The sequence below is a fragment of the Rhineura floridana genome, chromosome 3, assembly GCF_030035675.1.
Source record: "Rhineura floridana isolate rRhiFlo1 chromosome 3, rRhiFlo1.hap2, whole genome shotgun sequence".
NCBI lineage: Eukaryota > Metazoa > Chordata > Lepidosauria > Squamata > Rhineuridae > Rhineura > Rhineura floridana.
In genome coordinates this window covers 11,821,941-11,841,384 of record NC_084482.1, presented here as the reverse complement: position 1 = coordinate 11,841,384, position 19,444 = coordinate 11,821,941, and the positions used below count along the sequence as shown (strand labels likewise).

At 43.3% G+C, this 19,444-nt stretch overlaps 1 protein-coding gene across 3 annotated transcripts in view; it reads right to left on the bottom strand.

The window, feature by feature from the left end:
* The window catches only part of GMIP (GEM interacting protein), a 118,653-nt gene that overhangs the window by 90,013 nt on the left and 9,196 nt on the right, over positions 1 to 19,444 (bottom strand). For all 3 annotated transcript variants that reach the window (XM_061614468.1, XM_061614469.1, XM_061614471.1), the window contains exon 3: positions 8,694 to 8,831. In XM_061614468.1, coding sequence (XP_061470452.1) covers positions 8,694 to 8,831 — 138 coding nt within the window. The remainder of the gene's footprint in view (positions 1 to 8,693; positions 8,832 to 19,444) is intronic.

Sequence of the window (19,444 nt, the reverse complement as noted above, 5' to 3'; positions counted from 1 at the left end):
TGGCTTCCTTTATGGAATCAATCCATCTCTTGTTTGGCCTTCCTCTTTTTCTACTCCCTTCTGTTTTCCCCAGCATTATTGTCTTTTCTAGTGAATCATGTCAACTCTGCCCTCCATGCAGGACTTTGGTGATACGAGAGGCAGTCCTTGCAAAAGCTTTACAAGCCCCTAATCTGTTTCAGGGCTGGTTGGAGGTTTGAGGGGCCCTTGGCAAGATGGAAACCCCCCTCCTATATTGGTGGGCTCCTAGAGGCGATTTTAAATTTCCCAGAATGTCCTGGACTGAAACTGCATCAGATCTTCTGGGGCATTGTGAGCAATTTAAAATGGCAGGTGGTTCCTACACCCAGCCACCTGCTGTACTGGACCCAGTGCTGGCATTAGTGGTTGGCCCTGCTGGAGCTGCCTAATGATGCCAGGTGCTGACACCAGCCCTAGTTGCTTTAATGCTTATTCCATGCTCACTGAGATCCAGATTTCCCATTTCTTTTGTGGCGCTTGAGATGCTGATTCACGTGGGGTCAAAATTGCATAGGAAGCCATATATGTGTAGCAGCACCCCTGGTAGGCCAAAGCAATGTTCACTGTGTCAGCAGAACCATCAATTCCCTCCATACCCCATGATAGTATTTAAGAATACCAGCTTTTCAACTGGCCACTGTAGATGTTTCACCTGCATATCAAGAATAGGTTTTGGAGTGTGGGGAGGATTCTAGTTGGTTGACAGGCCCATATACCATTTGATGTTTCAGTGGCAACCACACTTCAAAAGCAATATGAGAATTGGGCTGGAGAGGATTTAGAGTGGGAAAGGAGCTGGAGTACACAGTCTTGTATAAAGAAGAGGGAGCCTGCTCCACGAGCTAGAGGGAGCCCCAGCTGACAAAGCGTCAAGGCGAGTTAAGCAGCAGAGCGAGTTCGGCAGCAGGGCGAGGAGGCCAGGGCCCCCCACTCTGCCCGTCTGTTCCCTGACCTCAACTAAACCGCAGTCTCCAACCCATTGACGTAATAAACCTTAAACAAAACTATGCAGGTAAGAAGCCAGCAGGGGTGTGGGGGCTTTCCAGTGTTTTGCACTGCCTGCAGCATGTACGACTATCTGCCTGTTGGACAGAAGTCGTGGGTGTGCTCTCGGTGCAATGAGCTCCTGGCTCTCTGGGAACGACTTCATTTCCTTGAGGCCAAGGTGGCGGACCTGGAAAAGCTGAGAGAGGCAGAGAGGTGTGTGGAGGAGGCCTTCAGGGACGTTATAGCTGTGTCCCACTCCAACGATGATAGCTCTCCTGCTATCATGGACAACGATGGTCTCGGGGAAGGAGAGCATCCAGCTGAGGAAGAGGGAAACGATCCCTTAGAAGGGACCCATTCCTTGGGGGATGAGCAGCTATCCTCTCGTGCCGAGGATATATCTCCAGGGGGTGGAGGGATCCTTGTAGTGGGTGATTCGATCATTAGGAACATAGACAGTGGGGTGTGTGATGGGAGTGTAGACCGCAAGGTGTTTTGCCTGCCTGGTGCGAAGGTTGCGGATATCGCCCGTCGTTTAGATAGTTTGGTAGACAGTGCTGGGAAGGAGTCAGTGGTCGTGGTGCACGTTGGCACCAACGACATGGGGAAATGCAGCCGTGAGGTCCTGGAAGCAAAATTTAGGTTGCTAGGTAGGATGCTGAAAGCCAGGACCTCCAAGGTGGCTTTCTCTGAAATGCTACCGGTTCCACACGCAGGACCAGCCAGACAGGCACAGCTTCGCAGTCTCAATGCGTGGATGAGACGATGGTGTCGGGTGGAAGGGTTCGGATTTGTTAGGCACTGGGGAACATTTTGGGACAAGCCGGGCCTGTACAAAAGGGACGGGCTCCACTTGAACCAGAATGGAACCAGACTGCTGGCACTTAAAATTAAAAAGGTAGCAGAGCAGCTTTTAAACTGACTGAGGGGGGAAACCCGACAGGAGCTGAGAAAGGTCCGGTTCGGAATAAACCTCCCCCCTGGGATAAAAACCAAAGAAATGATGAAATTTTAAAAGGGGTAGGCCTAGAAGTAGGCATTGTGAGAGCAGGGGCACAGGATATAAATTCAGAAGAGCAAAATTACCACAGGCCTAACCACAAGTGCCAAAGACACTTGAAGAGAGACACTGCTTACAAGTGCCTGTACGCTAATGCTAGGAGCCTCCGAACCAAGATGGGAGAACTGGAGTGCTTGGTCTTAGAGAAGAGCATTGATATAGTGAGCATAACCGAGACCTGGTGGAATGGAGAAAACCAGTGGGATACGGTTATCCCTGGATATAAACTATATCGGAAGGACAGGGAAGGACGTATTGGTGGCGGAGTCGCTCTATACGTGAAAGAAGGCATTGAATCCAGCAAGCTCGAAACCCCAAAAGAGGCAGACTCCTCCACAGAATCGTTGTGGGTGGTGATACCATGCCCCAGGAGGGACTTAATACTGGGAACGATCTATCGTCCCCCTGATCAAAATGCTCAGGGAGACCTTGAGATGAGATATGAAATTGAGGAAGCATCCAAACTAGGAAATGTGGTAGTAATGGGTGACTTCAACTACCCGGACATAGACTGGCTGCATATGTGTTCCAGTCATGACAAAGAAGCAAAGTTTCTAGATATTCTAAATGACTATTCCCTAGATCAGTTGGTCATGGAACCGACCAGAAGGACGGCAACGCTGGACTTAATCCTCAGTGGGGACCGGGACCTGGTGCGAGATGTAAGTGTTGTTGAACCGATTGGGAGCAGTGACCACAGTGCTATTAAATTAAACAAACATGTAACTGGCCAATTGCCAAGAAAATCCAACACGGTCACATTTGACTTCAAAAGAGGAAACTTCACAAAAATGAGGGGATTGGTAAAAAGAAAGCTGAAAAACAAAGTCCAGAGGGTCACATCACTCGAAAATGCTTGGAAGTTGTTTAAAAACACTATATTAGAAGCTCAACTGGAGTGCATACCGCAGATCAGAAAAGGTACCGCCAGGGCCAAGAAGATGCCAGCATGGTTAACGAGCAAAGTCAAGGAAGCTCTTAGAGGCAAAAAGTCTTCCTTCAGAAAATGGAAGTCTTGTCCGAATGAAGAAAATAAAAAAGAACACAAACTCTGGCAAAAGAAATGCAAGAAGACAATAAGGGATGCTAAAAAAGAATTTGAGGAGCACATTGCTAAGAACATAAAAACCAACAACAAAAAATTCTATAAATACATTCAAAGCAGGAGACCATCTAGGGAGACAATTGGACCCTTGGATGATAAGGGAGTCAAAGGTGTCCTAAAGAACGATAAGGAGATTGCAGAGAAGCTAAATGAATTCTTTGCATCTGTCTTCACAGTGGAAGATATAGGGCAGATCCCTGAACCTGAACTAACATTTGCAGGAAGGGATTCTGAGGAACTAAGACAAATAGTGGTAACGATAGAGGAAGTTCTAAGCTTAATGGACAATATAAAAACTGACAAATCACCGGGCCCGGATGGCATCCACCCAAGAGTTCTCAAAGAACTCAAAGGTGAAATTGCTGATCTGCTAACTAAAATAAGTAACTTGTCCCTCGGGTCCTCCTCCATGCCTGAGGACTGGAAAGTGGCAAATGTAACACCAATCTTCAAAAAGGGATCCAGAGGGGATCCCGGAAATTACAGGCCAGTTAGCTTAACTTCTGTCCCTGGAAAACTGGTAGAAAGTATTATTAAAGCTAGATTAACCAAGCACATAGAAGAACAAGCCTTGCTGAAGCAGAGCCAGCATGGCTTCTGCAAGGGAAAGTCATGTCTCAGTAACCTATTAGAATTCTTTGAGAGTGTCAACAAGCATATAGATAGAGGTGATCCAGTGGACATAGTGTACTTAGACTTTCAAAAAGCGTTTGACAAAGTACCTCACCAAAGGCTTCTGAGGAAGCTTAGCAGTCATGGAATAAGAGGAGAGGTCCTCTTGTGGATAAGGAATTGGTTAAGAAGCAGAAAGCAGAGAGTAGGAATAAACGGACAGTTCTCCCAATGGAGGGCTGTAGAAAGTGGAGTCCCTCAAGGATCGGTATTGGGACCTGTACTTTTCAACTTGTTCATTAATGACCTAGAATTAGGAGTGAGCAGTGAAGTGGCCAAGTTTGCTGACGACACTAAATTGTTCAGAGTTGTTAAAACAAAAAGGGATTGCAAAGAGCTCCAAAAAGACCTCTCCAAACTGAGTGAATGGGCGGAAAAATGGCAAATGCAATTCAATATAAACAAGTGTAAAATTATGCATATTGGAGCAAAAAATCTTAATTTCACATATACGCTCATGGGGTCTGAACTGGCGGTGACCGACCAGGAGAGAGACCTCGGGGTTGTAGTGGACAGCACGATGAAAATGTCGACCCAGTGTGCGGCAGCTGTGAAAAAGGCAAATTCCATGCTAGCAATAATTAGGAAAGGTATTGAAAATAAAACAGCCGATATCATAATGCCGTTGTATAAATCTATGGTGCGGCCGCATTTGGAATACTGTGTACAGTTCTGGTCGCCTCATCTCAAAAAGGATATTATAGAGTTGGAAAAGGTTCAGAAGAGGTCAATCGGAATGATCAAGGGGATGGAGCGACTCCCTTACGAGGAAAGGTTGCAGCATTTGGGGCTTTTTAGTTTAGAGAAAAGGCGGGTCAGAGGAGACATGATAGAAGTGTGTAAAATTATGCATGGCATTGAGAAAGTGGATAGAGAAAAGTTCTTCTCCCTCTCTCATAATACTAGAACTCGTGGACATTCAAAGAAGCTGAATGTTGGAAGATTCAGGACAGATAAAAGGAAGTACTTCTTTACTCAGCGCATAGTTAAACTATGGAATTTGCTCCCACAAGACGTAGTAATGGCCACCAGCTTGGATGGCTTTAAAAGAAGATTAGACAAATTCATGGAGGACAGGGCTATCAATGGCTACTAGCCATGATGGCTGTGCTCTGCCACCCTAGTCAGAGGCAGCATGCTTCTGAAAACCAGTTGCCGGAAGCCTCAGGAGGGGAGAGTGTTCTTGCACTCGGGTCCTGCTTGCAGGCTTCCCCCAGGCACCTGGTTGGCCACTGTGAGAACAGGATGCTGGACTAGATGGGCCACTGGCCTGATCCAGCAGGCTCTTCTTATGTTCTTATGTTCTTATGTTCTATCCCAACACCACCCTGGGCTCCTACTGGGAGGAAGGGCGGGATATACATCTAATGAACAAACAACAAACAAACACTTAATTGTTACAGCTGAAGAGAACCTTGCCTCAGTAGCATGACTCTCAAGTCCCTGTCCTTGTTCTCAGGAAGCCTCGATTCACCACAGACGGTTTAACGATTTCCTCTTTAAAAACACACCAAAGAACAGCTGTGGGGTTGCCTTGGCTGACATCTTTGGTGGTAATCCTCCTCAAGTGAACAAGGGAGCATTTGATTAGGGGTGGAAATTTCAATATCAATACTATTCACATGGATTTTTTTCTAATTCCTATCTCACTTATTAATCTCAAATAAAAGCAAGTCTCCCCTTGCTCTGATTCCACTAAAAATTAGCATAATCGTTACCTTCCCTTCACCCAAAAGTTCCAGGACGGGATACAACAAGTTTAAAATATGACATTAAAAACAATGTTAAAACAACCTAAAATCCCCAAATAGGATGGTTCCTATAAATACTTGTCTCAGGTGTCAAAGGTGAGCATTCACCTAAAACTGTACAGTGAAGTTGTCAGATGCATCTCAGTGGGGAAGGAGTTCTGCAACTTAGTGGCCGGCACAGAGAATGCCCTCTCCAGGGCCACCCCTTCCCCCAAACTTCTGAGGGTGGCAGAACTACCAAAAGGGCCCCCTCTGCTAATATCAACACCTGAGAAGGTCTGTAGGGAAGGAGGCAGTCTTTTAGTCGTTTAAACACTAGTGTGAGCACCTTGAATTGGGCCCAGAAATGAACTGGCAACCAATGCAGCTGTTTTAAAACAGGGGTTATATGAGATCTAAAAGGAACCCCAACTTGTAACCTGGCTGCTGCATGTGAAAAATTCTCACATATTATATGCATTATATCATACACATAATAATATACACACATACACTCCAGGTTTCCTAAAGTAACCGCCACATAAACAGATACACACAACAGTGCAAACAACTGTATAAAAATGTGTATGTATTAATATACTTTTAAAATGAAGCTGCAGAAATATAGTATAGCAAGACTTGACTCTTTTATACATATAAAACTTAATTTTGCATATAATTAGGCTTTTAAAAAAAGACACTTAACAGTGCATGAGTGGCTCCAATATAAGCAGGAGCTCTGTACAAGAGGTGGTCTCAAGCAAGCAAAGTTTGATCAGGTTGGAACCACCAAATTCTGTGCAGCAATCTGCTTAAAATTCCTCCTCCTCCTCCATCCCTACATGTGATTTTGTCCAAAAGGAGAACACACCACAAGTTTACAGAAACCCAAGTAACCCTTGTGGAAGAGTCAGCCTGACACCTGATTGCATATGAATTTAACCCAAGCAGTCCTTAGCTACCATCATAACCTCTATACAGAGAATCTGGTACCTGTGTGACATTCATAGGGTGAAAATGTAAAGCCCTTCCATTCATTTGCATTTAGACAGGTCAGCAAGTCTTCTGGCACTTGCAAATGTTTTGAATCCAGTGCATCCAATGGATTCAATGCTTTGAATCCAGCAAAGTCAACATCTTCACTAAAGCTAGAGCGAAGGAAATTGGCCTCAGGTTTTACCAACTCTAATGCCAGGTTTTTGGTGCTTATGGAATTCATTCTTTGCAAATTCCAATATGAACTAGATTGAGCCACACCTCCTGGACTAATATTGGATCAGAACACAATTATCCTTTGGACTTTGCACTACTCCAAATTTTGCGAAGCAGTTCTCAGCTTAAAAAACTTACCAAGATGCATATAGAAATGTGTACTTTCAGATGAAATACTTTTAGAAATGTATATTTTGTGAGAAAATATGTTCTAGAATACACATTTTAAGTATGGGTTTATCCACATGGGAGCATAACTTCGTGCTAAACACGCTGTTTTTACCTCTGTTTTCTGTTTGCACCGTCCACAGTAAGGGCTCAATGCCAGCTGCAAACACGGTGTTTTCTAGTCACACTTGAGGGGAAGCAACAATCACACAGTTTCCTAAAGACCACACCCTCTAATTTAACATTTCCACTCCCACTGGTTACCTGGCAACCAAACATGCTCAGTTTGTTCTACCAGTAAATTTCATTTTTTTAAAAACAACCCGGAAGTGCGATTATTTGTATTTTCACTGGTACAAAACAGATGAAATATGAATCTTTGTTTGAGCAGTGTTATGCTTTTATGCACAAGTTAGGGGGAAAAGAAAAATAAGGCAACTTTTGCAGCAACATAAAAAAGGCTTGCAGAACAGGAGAGAGCAGCGGAGGTTTCTCTTCAGCCCATAGGACATGAAATGAACGAAGGGAGGAGGAGGGAGTGGGGATGGAGAGGGAAATGATTGACACACTGACCTAAAAGCTTTGGGACAAAGTGTCTGCAAGCCCTAGAGATACGGAGTGAATATGTTTTTTCCTTCCCTTTCCGGATTATCAGAGGATTGCCTTAGTACAGATTTACTAGGGGGAAGCTGTGTGATAGCTTCTGTTTGCCAGTAATGTCATGTGAATCATGCAAATTAAAAGGAGATGTGAGTAACACAAGACACACACTAAACCCTTGTGTAGATGAGCCCTATGCTTCTACATGTATTTAAATCTAAATATGAATTTTCATGCAGATTAACAAAAAAGCAGATTAACATGGAAATACGACAGAACAGACTTGTGAATAAATATATATGAAACTGATAAGGACTGGAAACAGACTGATCTATCCATCCCTTATCCCAGCTCCATACCTCTGCAGTGAAGGGCAATTCTAGAGTTGTATCACAATAAAGAAACTTGCTATCCAGGATTCACCATTGGCTGCTTTTGACCTGGTCGGGTTTAAAAGCCCAATGCATCTTGGGGCAACCCTACACGCCCTCAGAATTAGTCTCCTGGTTTCATCCCTGCTTGCAACCTGGTGTTGCATTACCTAGGGAGATGTTGGTGCTCTCCCTCCCTTTTGGTTTTGTGACCCCCATTTGTCCAGTTCTCTTATGCTGTTTTAGTGTTTCAGTTTTATATACTTTAATGAATGCTTAGCTCACTATGACACATTTTGAATCTAACCTGTCTTTGGCTACTCATCATCTGATAGTTTACAGCTTGAAATACCTATGTGTAACTATTTCCTAGTTGTGTTTTTCATATATATGTGTGTGTGTGTATATATATATGTATGTGCATATATAATCTGTGTGTTTAATCCGCATCAGTATTAAGCAATGTCTTCCTTTAAATGCACATTGATTGCAAACCTCACAGGGGCTAAAAAGGGAGTGGGAAGCCATGTTTATAAAGCTATGCATATAAAAACAACACATGAAATAAATGACTGTGGAAGAGTGAATTGTAGCAGATACCACCTCTCATTATTGGACCATAGCAAGCTGTGCTTGCTTAAATTTCCTTTCTCTGTATAAGTGATTCAAGGTATTCTTATATTCTGCATACCATTACTCTGTCCTCTAAATTGTCTTTGGAAATATTGTACTGGATGGCTTGAAGGTACCTGGACTTGGAAACTTACCATTCACACAGCTAATGAGGGAGACAGTGGCTGGCTGGGTGGCATGTCCATTCAAGGCTGGATACTTGCTGAGAAAGGAGGAGATGGCCTGGAGCAAGTCAGCCAATTTAATCTCAACAGGGCCTGAAAGTGTGCCACCTGCAAACAAAATTACAGGAGATAAATTTGTATTTTTTTAATCTCTGATTTTATAGGGTTGTCATAACACAACAGTAAATTTAATAAATAATAAATATGTACTTGTTCAATATTAAATCTTGGAACTGGATCTTAGACTTGTTGTTGATCATAAGCTGAATATAAGCCAATAATGCAATGTGGCTGCAAAAAAGGCAATTACCTAGAGAGGTGGTGGGCTGTTCAACACGGGAGGCATTCAGGAGGCAGCTGGACAGACACCTGTTGGGTATGCTTTAAGCTGGATTCCTGCATTCAGCAGGGGGTTGGACTTGATCGCCTAATAGACCCTTTCCAACTCTACTAGTCTATGATTATATAAATCAACCTATAACAATTTTTTTGTTTTGCTTTCCCCCCATTATTTTCTTTATGATTCTACATTTTCTTGCAGTTTTTCAATAAAAATATTACGTAGTTGTCTGCCTTTTCTTACCCCCCACCATATTGGTTAATTTCACAAACTAGACTATGTCCCAGATCCTTAACATCCAGTCCTTGAAAGTTGGGGTTCTTTCCCCCCCACAGGTATAACAAATTGTCATATGAGCAGCCACCAGAATATGCTTTATCATTTCTCTGTCCATTAAAACTGTCAGTCTTTTACTTACCCAAATAATATAACCAGTGGGTCTAATTATAAAGTTGTGTTGTTGTTGTTGTTGTTGTTGTTATTATTATTATTATTATTATTATTATTAATATTAATGTTGTTGTTGTTGTTGTTGTTGTTGTTGTTGTCTTTATTTATACCCCGCCATTTTTCCAAAACTGGAACTCATGGCGGCTTCCAGATAAAAATACATATAATTAAAAACATACAAAGTCTACATTAAAATAAGATTAAACTATTTCCAATATTAAAACCACTGAAAATAATATAATAAACATTAGCAATGCAGCACCCTTCACACCCTATCCTTAACAGCCTTCAATTCCAAAGGCTTGTTGGAATAAGAAGGTCTTTGCTTGTCGGCGGAAGGACTGCAAGGAGGGGGTCATTCTTACCTCCCTAGGAAGGGAATTCCAAAGCCTAGGGGCAGCCACCAAGAAGACCCTCTCACGCGTCCCCACTAGTCGTACTTGAGAAGATGTGGGTATTGAGAGAAGGGCCTCTCCTGAGGATCTCAGGACCCGGGCAGGCTCATACAGGGAGATACGGTCTGTATTTATTTTATTCTTATTTTTGAAGTGTATAAACCATCCATCATCCTGACGGATTCCAGGGTGGTGTACAGTAATACAACACAAAACAATATAGGATAATACAGTACAGTACAGTACAATACATCCTTCACACAACAATAAAACTAAGAGATGAGAAATAAAACTACAAACCAGAGAGAGGCCTTAAAATGCCCAACCTGTTTTGACCTGGCGCAAGAAAGATTGTAATGTTTAGTTGAACGTCCTTAAGAAGGGTGTGCCAAAGTCGGGCATGCCCTGCAGCCAAGGCCCTCTCCACATATCACACTTCACCATTGATGGTGCTCTGAGCACTTCAGAGCATATAGGCAGGCTGGTACAGGAGGAGGCATCCACCCAGTTATTTTGATCCCAAGCCATGTAGGCATTTAACAGCACATTGAATCTGGTAGAGGGGGATTATGCACACAATGATGCTTTCACTTTTCAAGCCACATGCATGTGTGTGTGTGTTTTGACCACAGTCAGCAAGGGGAGATTGCCTCCTCTGCACAAAATCCACTGCGTTTGTAACTATACATTGCGCTCTATCCAACACTGTGCAAGTTGAGTTCTGCGCACACAACAGGATTTCCCATTTCCTCTCCTCTCCCCGAGTGCCCCAAACTCTGCTCCGGAGGAGGGTCCCCCAACCCTCTGGAATCAGTTTTGAGGGTGCACAGAGGGCTGCAGAGGCAAGGAGGGGGGGAAGTTCCATTATACAGAATATAAGCATTGGATACAACCCCATTATCTTTGCAAATGCATATTTCCAAATGTGTGCTTGCCAAGGTATCTTGAATGCAGTGGTGGAGGGGGGGAATTGTTGAAGGGAATCAGGAGGAAGAAGGGGTCCTCAGCTCTTCCCAAACCCACAGATTCTGGGAGAAAAATGGATCAAAAGCAGCCTTATGGCATTTGCAGGGGAGAATAGTTGGGAAAAGGAATGGCACCCCTGTGCCATCTACAATAAGGCCATATATAAGGGTCATAGATTAGTGGAAGAGCATCTACCTTGCATGCAGAAGGTCCCAAGTTCAATCCCCAGCAACTCCAGATAGGACTGGGAGAGAACCCTGCCTGAAACGCTGGAGAGCCGCTGCCAGTCAGTGTGAACAACACTGAGCTGGATGGATCAATGGTCTGACTCAATATAAGGCAGCTTCCTGTGTTTCTATGCACTAATTCTCTGTTACAAGCGCTCCCATGGCCTCATATTTGCCTGATATGGAAAATATCAGTCTGTGAACTTCATTTCCCCCCTCCACTCCATATAAAATTATTTACTAACGTGATGCTCAAATTTTAGTAATATACTCCCTCCTCATATTTTTTTATTCCTTTGCACGATCATTGAAGGTCTTCAGTATACCTGCCTAGAGGTTCCCCTCCTCTCCCTGATTCTGTAACTTGAATTTGGTTGCAATGTCTTTAGCACTGACAGTATTGATAGCTGACATGCCATGGCACTGAGTATTAGAGAGTATTGGCAGTGGATAGATCATATTTGATCCTTGCCGAAATTAAAACTATGAAGAGCTGCCGGGGTTCAGGATTCAAATATAGGCAAGTTTCAGCATATTGTGACACTTCATTTCACCCCTTAACTCAGCCTTTCCCAACCAGTGTGCCTCTAGATGTTGTTGGACTACAACTCCCATCTTCCTGACCGTTGGCAATGCTAGCTGAGGCTGATGGGAGTTGTGGTCCAACAATATCTGGAGGCACACTGGTTGGGAAAGACTGCCTTAACTAATTTATTTAAAGCAACAGCAATAATAAAGATGCTGCTTAGTGCAGGGATAGCCAACATGGTGCCCTCCAGCTGTTGCTGCATTACAGTTCCCATTCGCCCCAGCCAGCACGCCTTCAGCTAATGATGATAGGAGTTCTACTCCAAAAACATCTGGAGGGGCACCATATTGCCTACCCCTGGCTTCGTGGAACATCTTATAGGAACCATAAAACACCAGTCCTCAAAGAACTGCACTGGCTGCTTGCATACTTCTGGTCTGAATTCAAGGTACTAGTTTTGACTTACAAGGCAATAAACAGTGTCGGACTTAAGGGAGCGCCTTTTCCCTACCTGAGCATTAGGATGTGCTGGGGCGCTTCTCCTCAATATATCCCTTTGGGAGCTATACACTATGTAGGGATGTGGGGGAATGCCTTTTCTGCTGTAGTGTCCCAGTTATGGAATACCCTCTCCTTGGAGGCCCAGCAGGTGCCAATGGTGGTTTCTTTCTGGTGTCAGGTTAAAACCTAGCTGTTTATGCAGGAATTTGGGATGGATTGATGGTACTGTTGGATTATAATTTGCATATTGGTTTGTTTTGTTGTTGTTATGTGCCTTCAAGTCGATTTTGACTTACGGCGACCCTATGAATCAGTGACCTCCAATAGCATCTGCCATGAACCACCCTGTTCAGATCTTGTTTTACTGTTATAGATTTATGTTATTATGTTTTATTACAGGTATTGTTGTTTTATGAAGATATATCCCACACTGAGAACAAGTGATATAGGGAAGGATAGAAATATTTTAATTAACTGTTTGGGGCTTGGTCTTGGGCTGGATGTCCTCTTGGGATTCCTCTGTGATTCTATAGTTGTAAGACTGGGATCTCCGGTATAGGAGGATTGCTAAAATGGTCAGACCAATTTCTTTTGTTAGGCCTTGGCTTGGTCTCCTTTGTTATGTAAGCTTGGAGCAATAATTGCCTAGTAGTAGTCGTATCAGCAGCAGCAGTAGTAGTAATTCCATAGCAAAACCCATCTTACAACCTAATCCTATGCATGTTTATTCAGATGTAACTCCCACTGTGTTCAATGGGGCTTAGTCGAAACCTGAGGTAGAAGTGTGTTGGATTGCAGCATAAACATAACCTTAGACATAACCCTACCAGAACACTGAGATTGGCAAACCAAGGGCAGGTCCACACTCAATGCAAAATAGGGACTGCCCACTTACAGGCATGTAAACCGTGTGATCTCCACACCTACTTCCTCCTGCCCCCACATAGGTACACTGCATAGTGGTTTCACAGTGATAAGTGAAGTTAGAAGAACACTGTACTATGTGCATTATACCTACTTCAGTGGTTATATTTGCAACTACCATCTGCACCAAGGAGGAAAAAAGGAGGTTAAAGGTCATAGACTGCTTAAGTTAGATGGCAGGATGTTTGGACAGGATCTGAGCCTACTACCTACAATAGTTTTAACTGGAGATGCCAGGAAACTGGCTATTTGGACTCTTGGACATATCAAGCAGAAGTTCTACTGCTAAACAGTTTTTGCAGATAAATATGTTAAGCTTGAATCTGATCAGACTTCTATACCATCAAGCTCTGGTTAAGTTACCTTTGGAAGTTCAGCCCAATGCAACAGGATTCTGGTTGATGCAAATGATGCAAATTTGGTTATGTCTGAAAACAAGATTGCCTGTTGCTGAGCGCCATCTGGTGCCTGTTTCTCACAGGCTGCACACTGGTGTAAACACAAGCCATGTTGTCCACACCAGTCACTTTCAAATTCGCAAAACTTTTTTCTTCAGCCCTCCCCACAGGAGGTGTCTTAGAATGGAGGAGGACTGTGTTCTTCTGTTTCAAAACAGGCAGACATAAATTCCTGAATTCTTTGTTCATCATATCATTGGAATAGCCAGGGCCCTCCATGTCCTCTAAGGATAACTATGTCATTTATCGAGTACCTACAGTCACACATGTGCCTGCTATTTGCATTGGGGGGGGGGGAATTCCCATTTGCTCTCATTTACTCTGGATCAGGGCTGAAGCACGGGCACCAGATTAAAGCCTATGCCAGGGTCACAATCTGGATGGAGGTGGGGTGGGCATGTTTGCAATTACTTTTAAAAAGTCATTCACACAATTGCTAATTGAGTGTCTTCTTGTCTAAAATGGCCCTCCTGTGTAGATCACTGCTGGTGTGTCCAGCTGCAGCTAATCTGGAATCAGTTCCCTAGTTTGCTAGCATAATGTTAGTAGATCTACACTGGCTACCAGTTATTTACCGGGCCCAATTCAAGGTGTTGGTGCTGACCTTTAAAGCCCTATACGGTTTTGGCCCAGTTTATCTGAAGGAGCGCCTCCAGCATCACCAATTATGCCGCCTGACGAGATCAGCCACACAAGACCTTCTCTCGGTTCCACCAGTTAAAACAGCGAGACTGGTGCGGACCAGAGAGAGGGCATTTTCGATTGTGGCCCCCACCCTCTGGAATTCCCTTCCTTTCGATCTTCGCCATGCCCCCTCCCTAATAGGTTTCCGCCGGGCCTTGAAAACCTGGCTATTCAGGCAGGCCTATGGGATCTCTGGGGCGGGTTAGTTATTAATGTTGTTATTAATTGGTAGAGTGGTGTTTGATGAATGATGGTTTTACTGATTGTATATTGTATTTATGGTATTAATGTACGTCGCCTAGAGTGGCCGTTAATTCGGCCAGATAGGCGACTCAAAAATAAAATTTATGATGATGATGATGATGATGATGATGTCTGTCTTCTTTGGGAACTGGCAAAGATGGCACTGCTACAAAAGCATTTCATTGCACAGCTTCTAATGGGGCATAAAAGAGATGGCAACCTGTTACTTAAGGTATATTTAGACAAAGCTATCCAGGACATGTTTCTGACTATTTTCTGAATATTAATGATCTGGTGCTTCTATATATACCTGCATAGGAGAAAATGTAATTATAGGTCTTATTTCTGAGTAGACATGCATAGGATTGCACTGTTAAAATGTTCAGACAGCATGATGTGGGCTTTCTGCAGCATAGAGACTATGAGATTAAGGGAAGGGTGTGTATGTGCTATGCCAGTTGAATTTCTGCCTGTTGTGCAGAGCTGTTAGTGACAACCTTGTACCACAATAGCCACTGATTCCCTGTATTGTTTTAGGCACAATTCAACATGTCCTGAACAGTTTTGGCTAAATATACCTTAAGTAAGAAGTTGCCCTCATTAATGTCCAATCATAAGCTCTATGATCAACCAGGAAACACTTTTTTTAACAATGCCATCTTTGCCAGACTGGCCCATGAATTTTGGTACCTAGGGGAAAGAGCTGTAGCTCAGTGGAAGAATCTGCCCTGCATGCAGAAGGTCCCAAGTGCAAACCCTGGCATCTCCAGGTAGAGCTGGGAGAGACTCCTATCTGAAACCCTGAAGAGCCGCTGCCTGTCAGTGTAGACAATGCTGAGCTAGATGGACCAATGGTCTGATTCAGTGTAAGGCAGCTTCCAATGTTCCTATTCATATGGCACCCTGTTTCCATTAATTAACATGAAGCACAATCCCAGGGAAATTCTCCTCCAGTTCCCCAATTTAAATAAATGGGACTTCTGCCCAGGCCTGGCACCAGCATCCAGCATAGTGGGGCATTTGCTAGGGCTCATTTGCTCCTGCAGGGCCCACTGAACTTGGTGTCTTCACTGTCCCTCAGCACCTGTTGCCTCCTGGTGGCAGCACTGCTGAAGGTCCTCCCCCTCATGTGTTAACTTACAGGCTCATCCAGTGGTGACAGTACTGAAAGTAGGTGGAGATGAGTGGACACTTGGCTTCTGGCCCAATCCAGTGCTGCCACTGCCATTGGGTAAGCCCATAAGCAAAGGTACAAGGTAGAAGACTGAAACATTACTTTTGGAATGGCCCAAGTGGCAGAAGGCCCCATTGGTGCTGGGGGCACTGATGGAGGGCTGCAAATCTGGAGCTGGTCTGCTTATGTCTTCTGGGTCAGATCTATCTACCTTCCACTTTGTCACCCTTAATAGGGTTGCCAGGTAGGAAGCATCCCAGACCCTGAGATTTCAGGGATGGGCCCTAGTGATGTAATGGGGTGGGCCCTAGTGATGTCATGGGAGCAGGCCCTAGTGGTGTCATTAAGCATGATACATTAAGCATCAACCACTCAGACAAAAAAAAATTGTTCCCAGGTCCAGCTGAAGTTACGGAATCATTCCTTCTCACCTGCTTAGGGAGCCTGGGTAGGGAACATTTAATCTAGCAAGAAGAGTTTAAGTGCCCTCAGGCCAGGCCAGTCACTAGAAAGCCACTGGAGGAAGAAAGGAGCATAGCATTGTGGAGATTTTAGATGGGAGCTCTCAGGTATAAAGAGGGATGCGCCTTAAGGTTGCAATTCTAAATACACTTACTAAGGGTCTAAGCCCCATAGAACTCAACAGGACTTACTTCTGAGTAGTTATGGTTAGGACTGTGCTGTAGGTAAGGCTTGATTATTGATCCTCTGCAAGATATCCATATCAAAGCAGGGTTGGTAACCCCCCTTCCTGGAATGCCCTGCCCCTGCCTTTTAACGTTGTTTCTCCAAACCTCTTTACAGACTTGACCCTTGACTGCAGAGAGTGGTTTGAGAAACAAATAAGAGTTAAGAAGATTCTCTACTCTTTCCTGCCTACTCTGTGGGCTGCTATAAACTCACTTTGACAGCTAACACAATTCCAGTGAGTAATAACTGACAGAGAGAAAACATACATGGTTTGGTCTACCTTCACAGGCAGTAGCTTGGGAACAACAGCAATTGAAGCCATACATCCCAGTATGTGAATTCTCTTTTACTGCTACTGGGCAAGAAACAAACCGTCATGCAACCAACAAGGTGCATTATCAGTGGGTTTAAGGGGGCTGAGCTGAGCACATGGAACCACTGTTGTTGCTTCTATGGATGTAAGGGAGTGAGGTCAGAGGTAAATGAAATGCAAATAGAAAAAGAAAAAGAAAAGACAGTGATGCTTTCCTAAATTCAATACCATACCAACCACAACAAGATTCCTATGAGTAAGGCAGAAAACTCAGCATCCCACAACCAGTCAGGATTCTTAACCAAAAACCCAAACTAAAAAATCCTGGCTGCCAGTCAGCCAAAGTCACAGAAATCCCAGCACAACCTGACCTGAGGGCTGCAGTTTGTGCAGAATGCTGCAGCACGATTGCTAACATGAGTGAGACCCTGTCAGCGCATCATATCTCTGCTCTGAAATCTGCACTGCTACCAGGCTAAGTTCAAGGTGTGCTTTCCATGTTACAGGTGCCACACAGTACTTGTTCTGTTCTTGTAAGAAATCAATCCTTTAGTGTGACAGCACCTACGCTTTGGAACTCCTTGCCTATTGACATTAGGCAGACACCTTCATTGTACTGTTTTCAGCACCTGCTAAAAACATTCTCGTTTAGGCAAGCCTACCCAGGCATGTAGAAGCTATTATACTTTTTATCTTTTTAACTCATTGTTGGTTTTATTGTTTTTAATATTTTTAAATACCTGTTTTTAACTGTTTTGCCAATAATTTTATTGTTTTAATTCCTTCTGCAAACTGCTTTGATGATTTTTACAATTGTTGTTGTTATGTGCCTTCAAGCTGACTACGACTTATGGCGACCCTATGAATCAGCGACCTCCAACAGTATCTGTCATGAACCACCCTGCTCAGATCTTGTAAGTTCAGGTCTGTGGCTTCCTTTATGGAATCATCTCTTTACAATAAAATGTTATATAAATGTTGTAAGTAAAATACATAAATAAATTTTGTAGTCACTGTGGCCCTCTTTTAGGAACAAAGGAATCTGCCTTATACCAACTCAGGCTGTTTGGTACTATCTAGCTCAGTACTGATAACATGGACTAGTATTGGCTCTCCAGGATTCCAGGCAATAGTATTTTCCAGATATTGAGGTTTGGATCTTTGTATGCAAAGCATGTACCCTTCCCCTGTTTAAAAAAGTGTATTTTAAAATTGTTCTTTTCAATTCACTAATGAATGCACAGCATACTAGGGCAGATCCACACCATACATTTAAAGCACATTCAGCATACATTTTAAGCACATGAATCCCACCACAGAATCATGGGAACTGTAGCTTGTTAAGGGTGGGCACTATAACTGTGAGTGGGAAACTACACTTCCTAGGTTTCTTTGGGGGAAGTCATGTGCTTTAAATGCAAGTTGGACATGCTTTAAATGTATTATGTGGATCTGCATTACTTTATAAACTTTGCCTGCATATAAATCATTTTAATTAAATTTTAAAATAGAAATAAGCTACAAAGTGTACTGGGTGACCATGGGCTACTCACCATCTTCTCCTCAGGGTGAAAACAACAGAGCGTGACCATGACCACCCCAGGGAAGTTGGGCACACTTACAATGTAAAGTAAATAACATACAACCATTGTGTGAAATCAGACACATATTGAGACATAGTATGAAGAAATATGTATATGGGCATGAATATAAAAGATGTTTATTATTTACACAACCTGTAAAGATATTTATAGTTCAATCCTATGTTTACTCAGAAGCAAGTCCCAGTGTATTCAGTGAAGCTTACTCAAAGAGGGCAGTGAGCACAGGACTGCAGTTCAGTGATAAGTAACTTCACTTAGCCAACCCAAAATACAGAATCATGCCACTTTAAGTTGTTTTGTAACTGTTTTATACTTGTTTTATGGTTATTGGATCTTAAATCCAACGAATGAATGGCTACGAAGGTGGTGCCGATGTGAGAGATTTGGATTCTGGGACTACGGGCTATGCTTCCTGGAAGATGGATTGCTGGCAAGTGATGGGTTGCATCTCAAAATGACTGGGAAGAATGTGTTTGGCCACAGCATGGAGAAGTTCATCAGGAGGGCTTTAAACTGAATCCTAAGGGGGAGGGAGACGTAAACTTGGTGGTAACGACTGATGAAGGCTTGTGCACAGTAATAGGAACAGAGAGATCAGCTGTAATAGGGCCCAGTAACAGTCCTCAGAAAAATGTAGTAAGGAAGCCAAGCCATAAATCACACGGTCTGCGATGTCTGTATACTAATGCGCAGAGCATAGGAAACAAGCAGGACAAACTTGAACTCTTAATACAGGAGGGCAATTACGACCTGATAGGTATAACTGAAACTTGGTGGGATGACTCCCATGACTGGAATACAGCAATTGAAGGATATAACTTGTTCAAAAAGAACAGAAGGAATAAAAAGGGAGGTGGGTCACGCTAAATGTTAAAATATATATCCCTGCACAGAAATACAGGAAGATGAGCTTGGTAGCTCCACCGAGAGTATCTGGATTAAAATTAGTGGGGCAAGTAATAAAAGTAATGTGGTGCTTGGAGTCTATTACCGACCACCCAATCAAGGAGAAGATGAGAATGTAACTTTTGAAAAGCAAATTGCCAATGTTTCAAGGAGGCATGATGTAGTAGTAATGGGGGACTTCAATTATCCTGATATCTGTTGGGAGACAAATTCTGCCAAACACGGACTCCAAGAAATTTCTGACTTGTGCTGGAGATAACTTTCTCCTACAGAAAGTGGAGGAAGCAACCAGAGGATCAGCTATCCTGGACTTGATT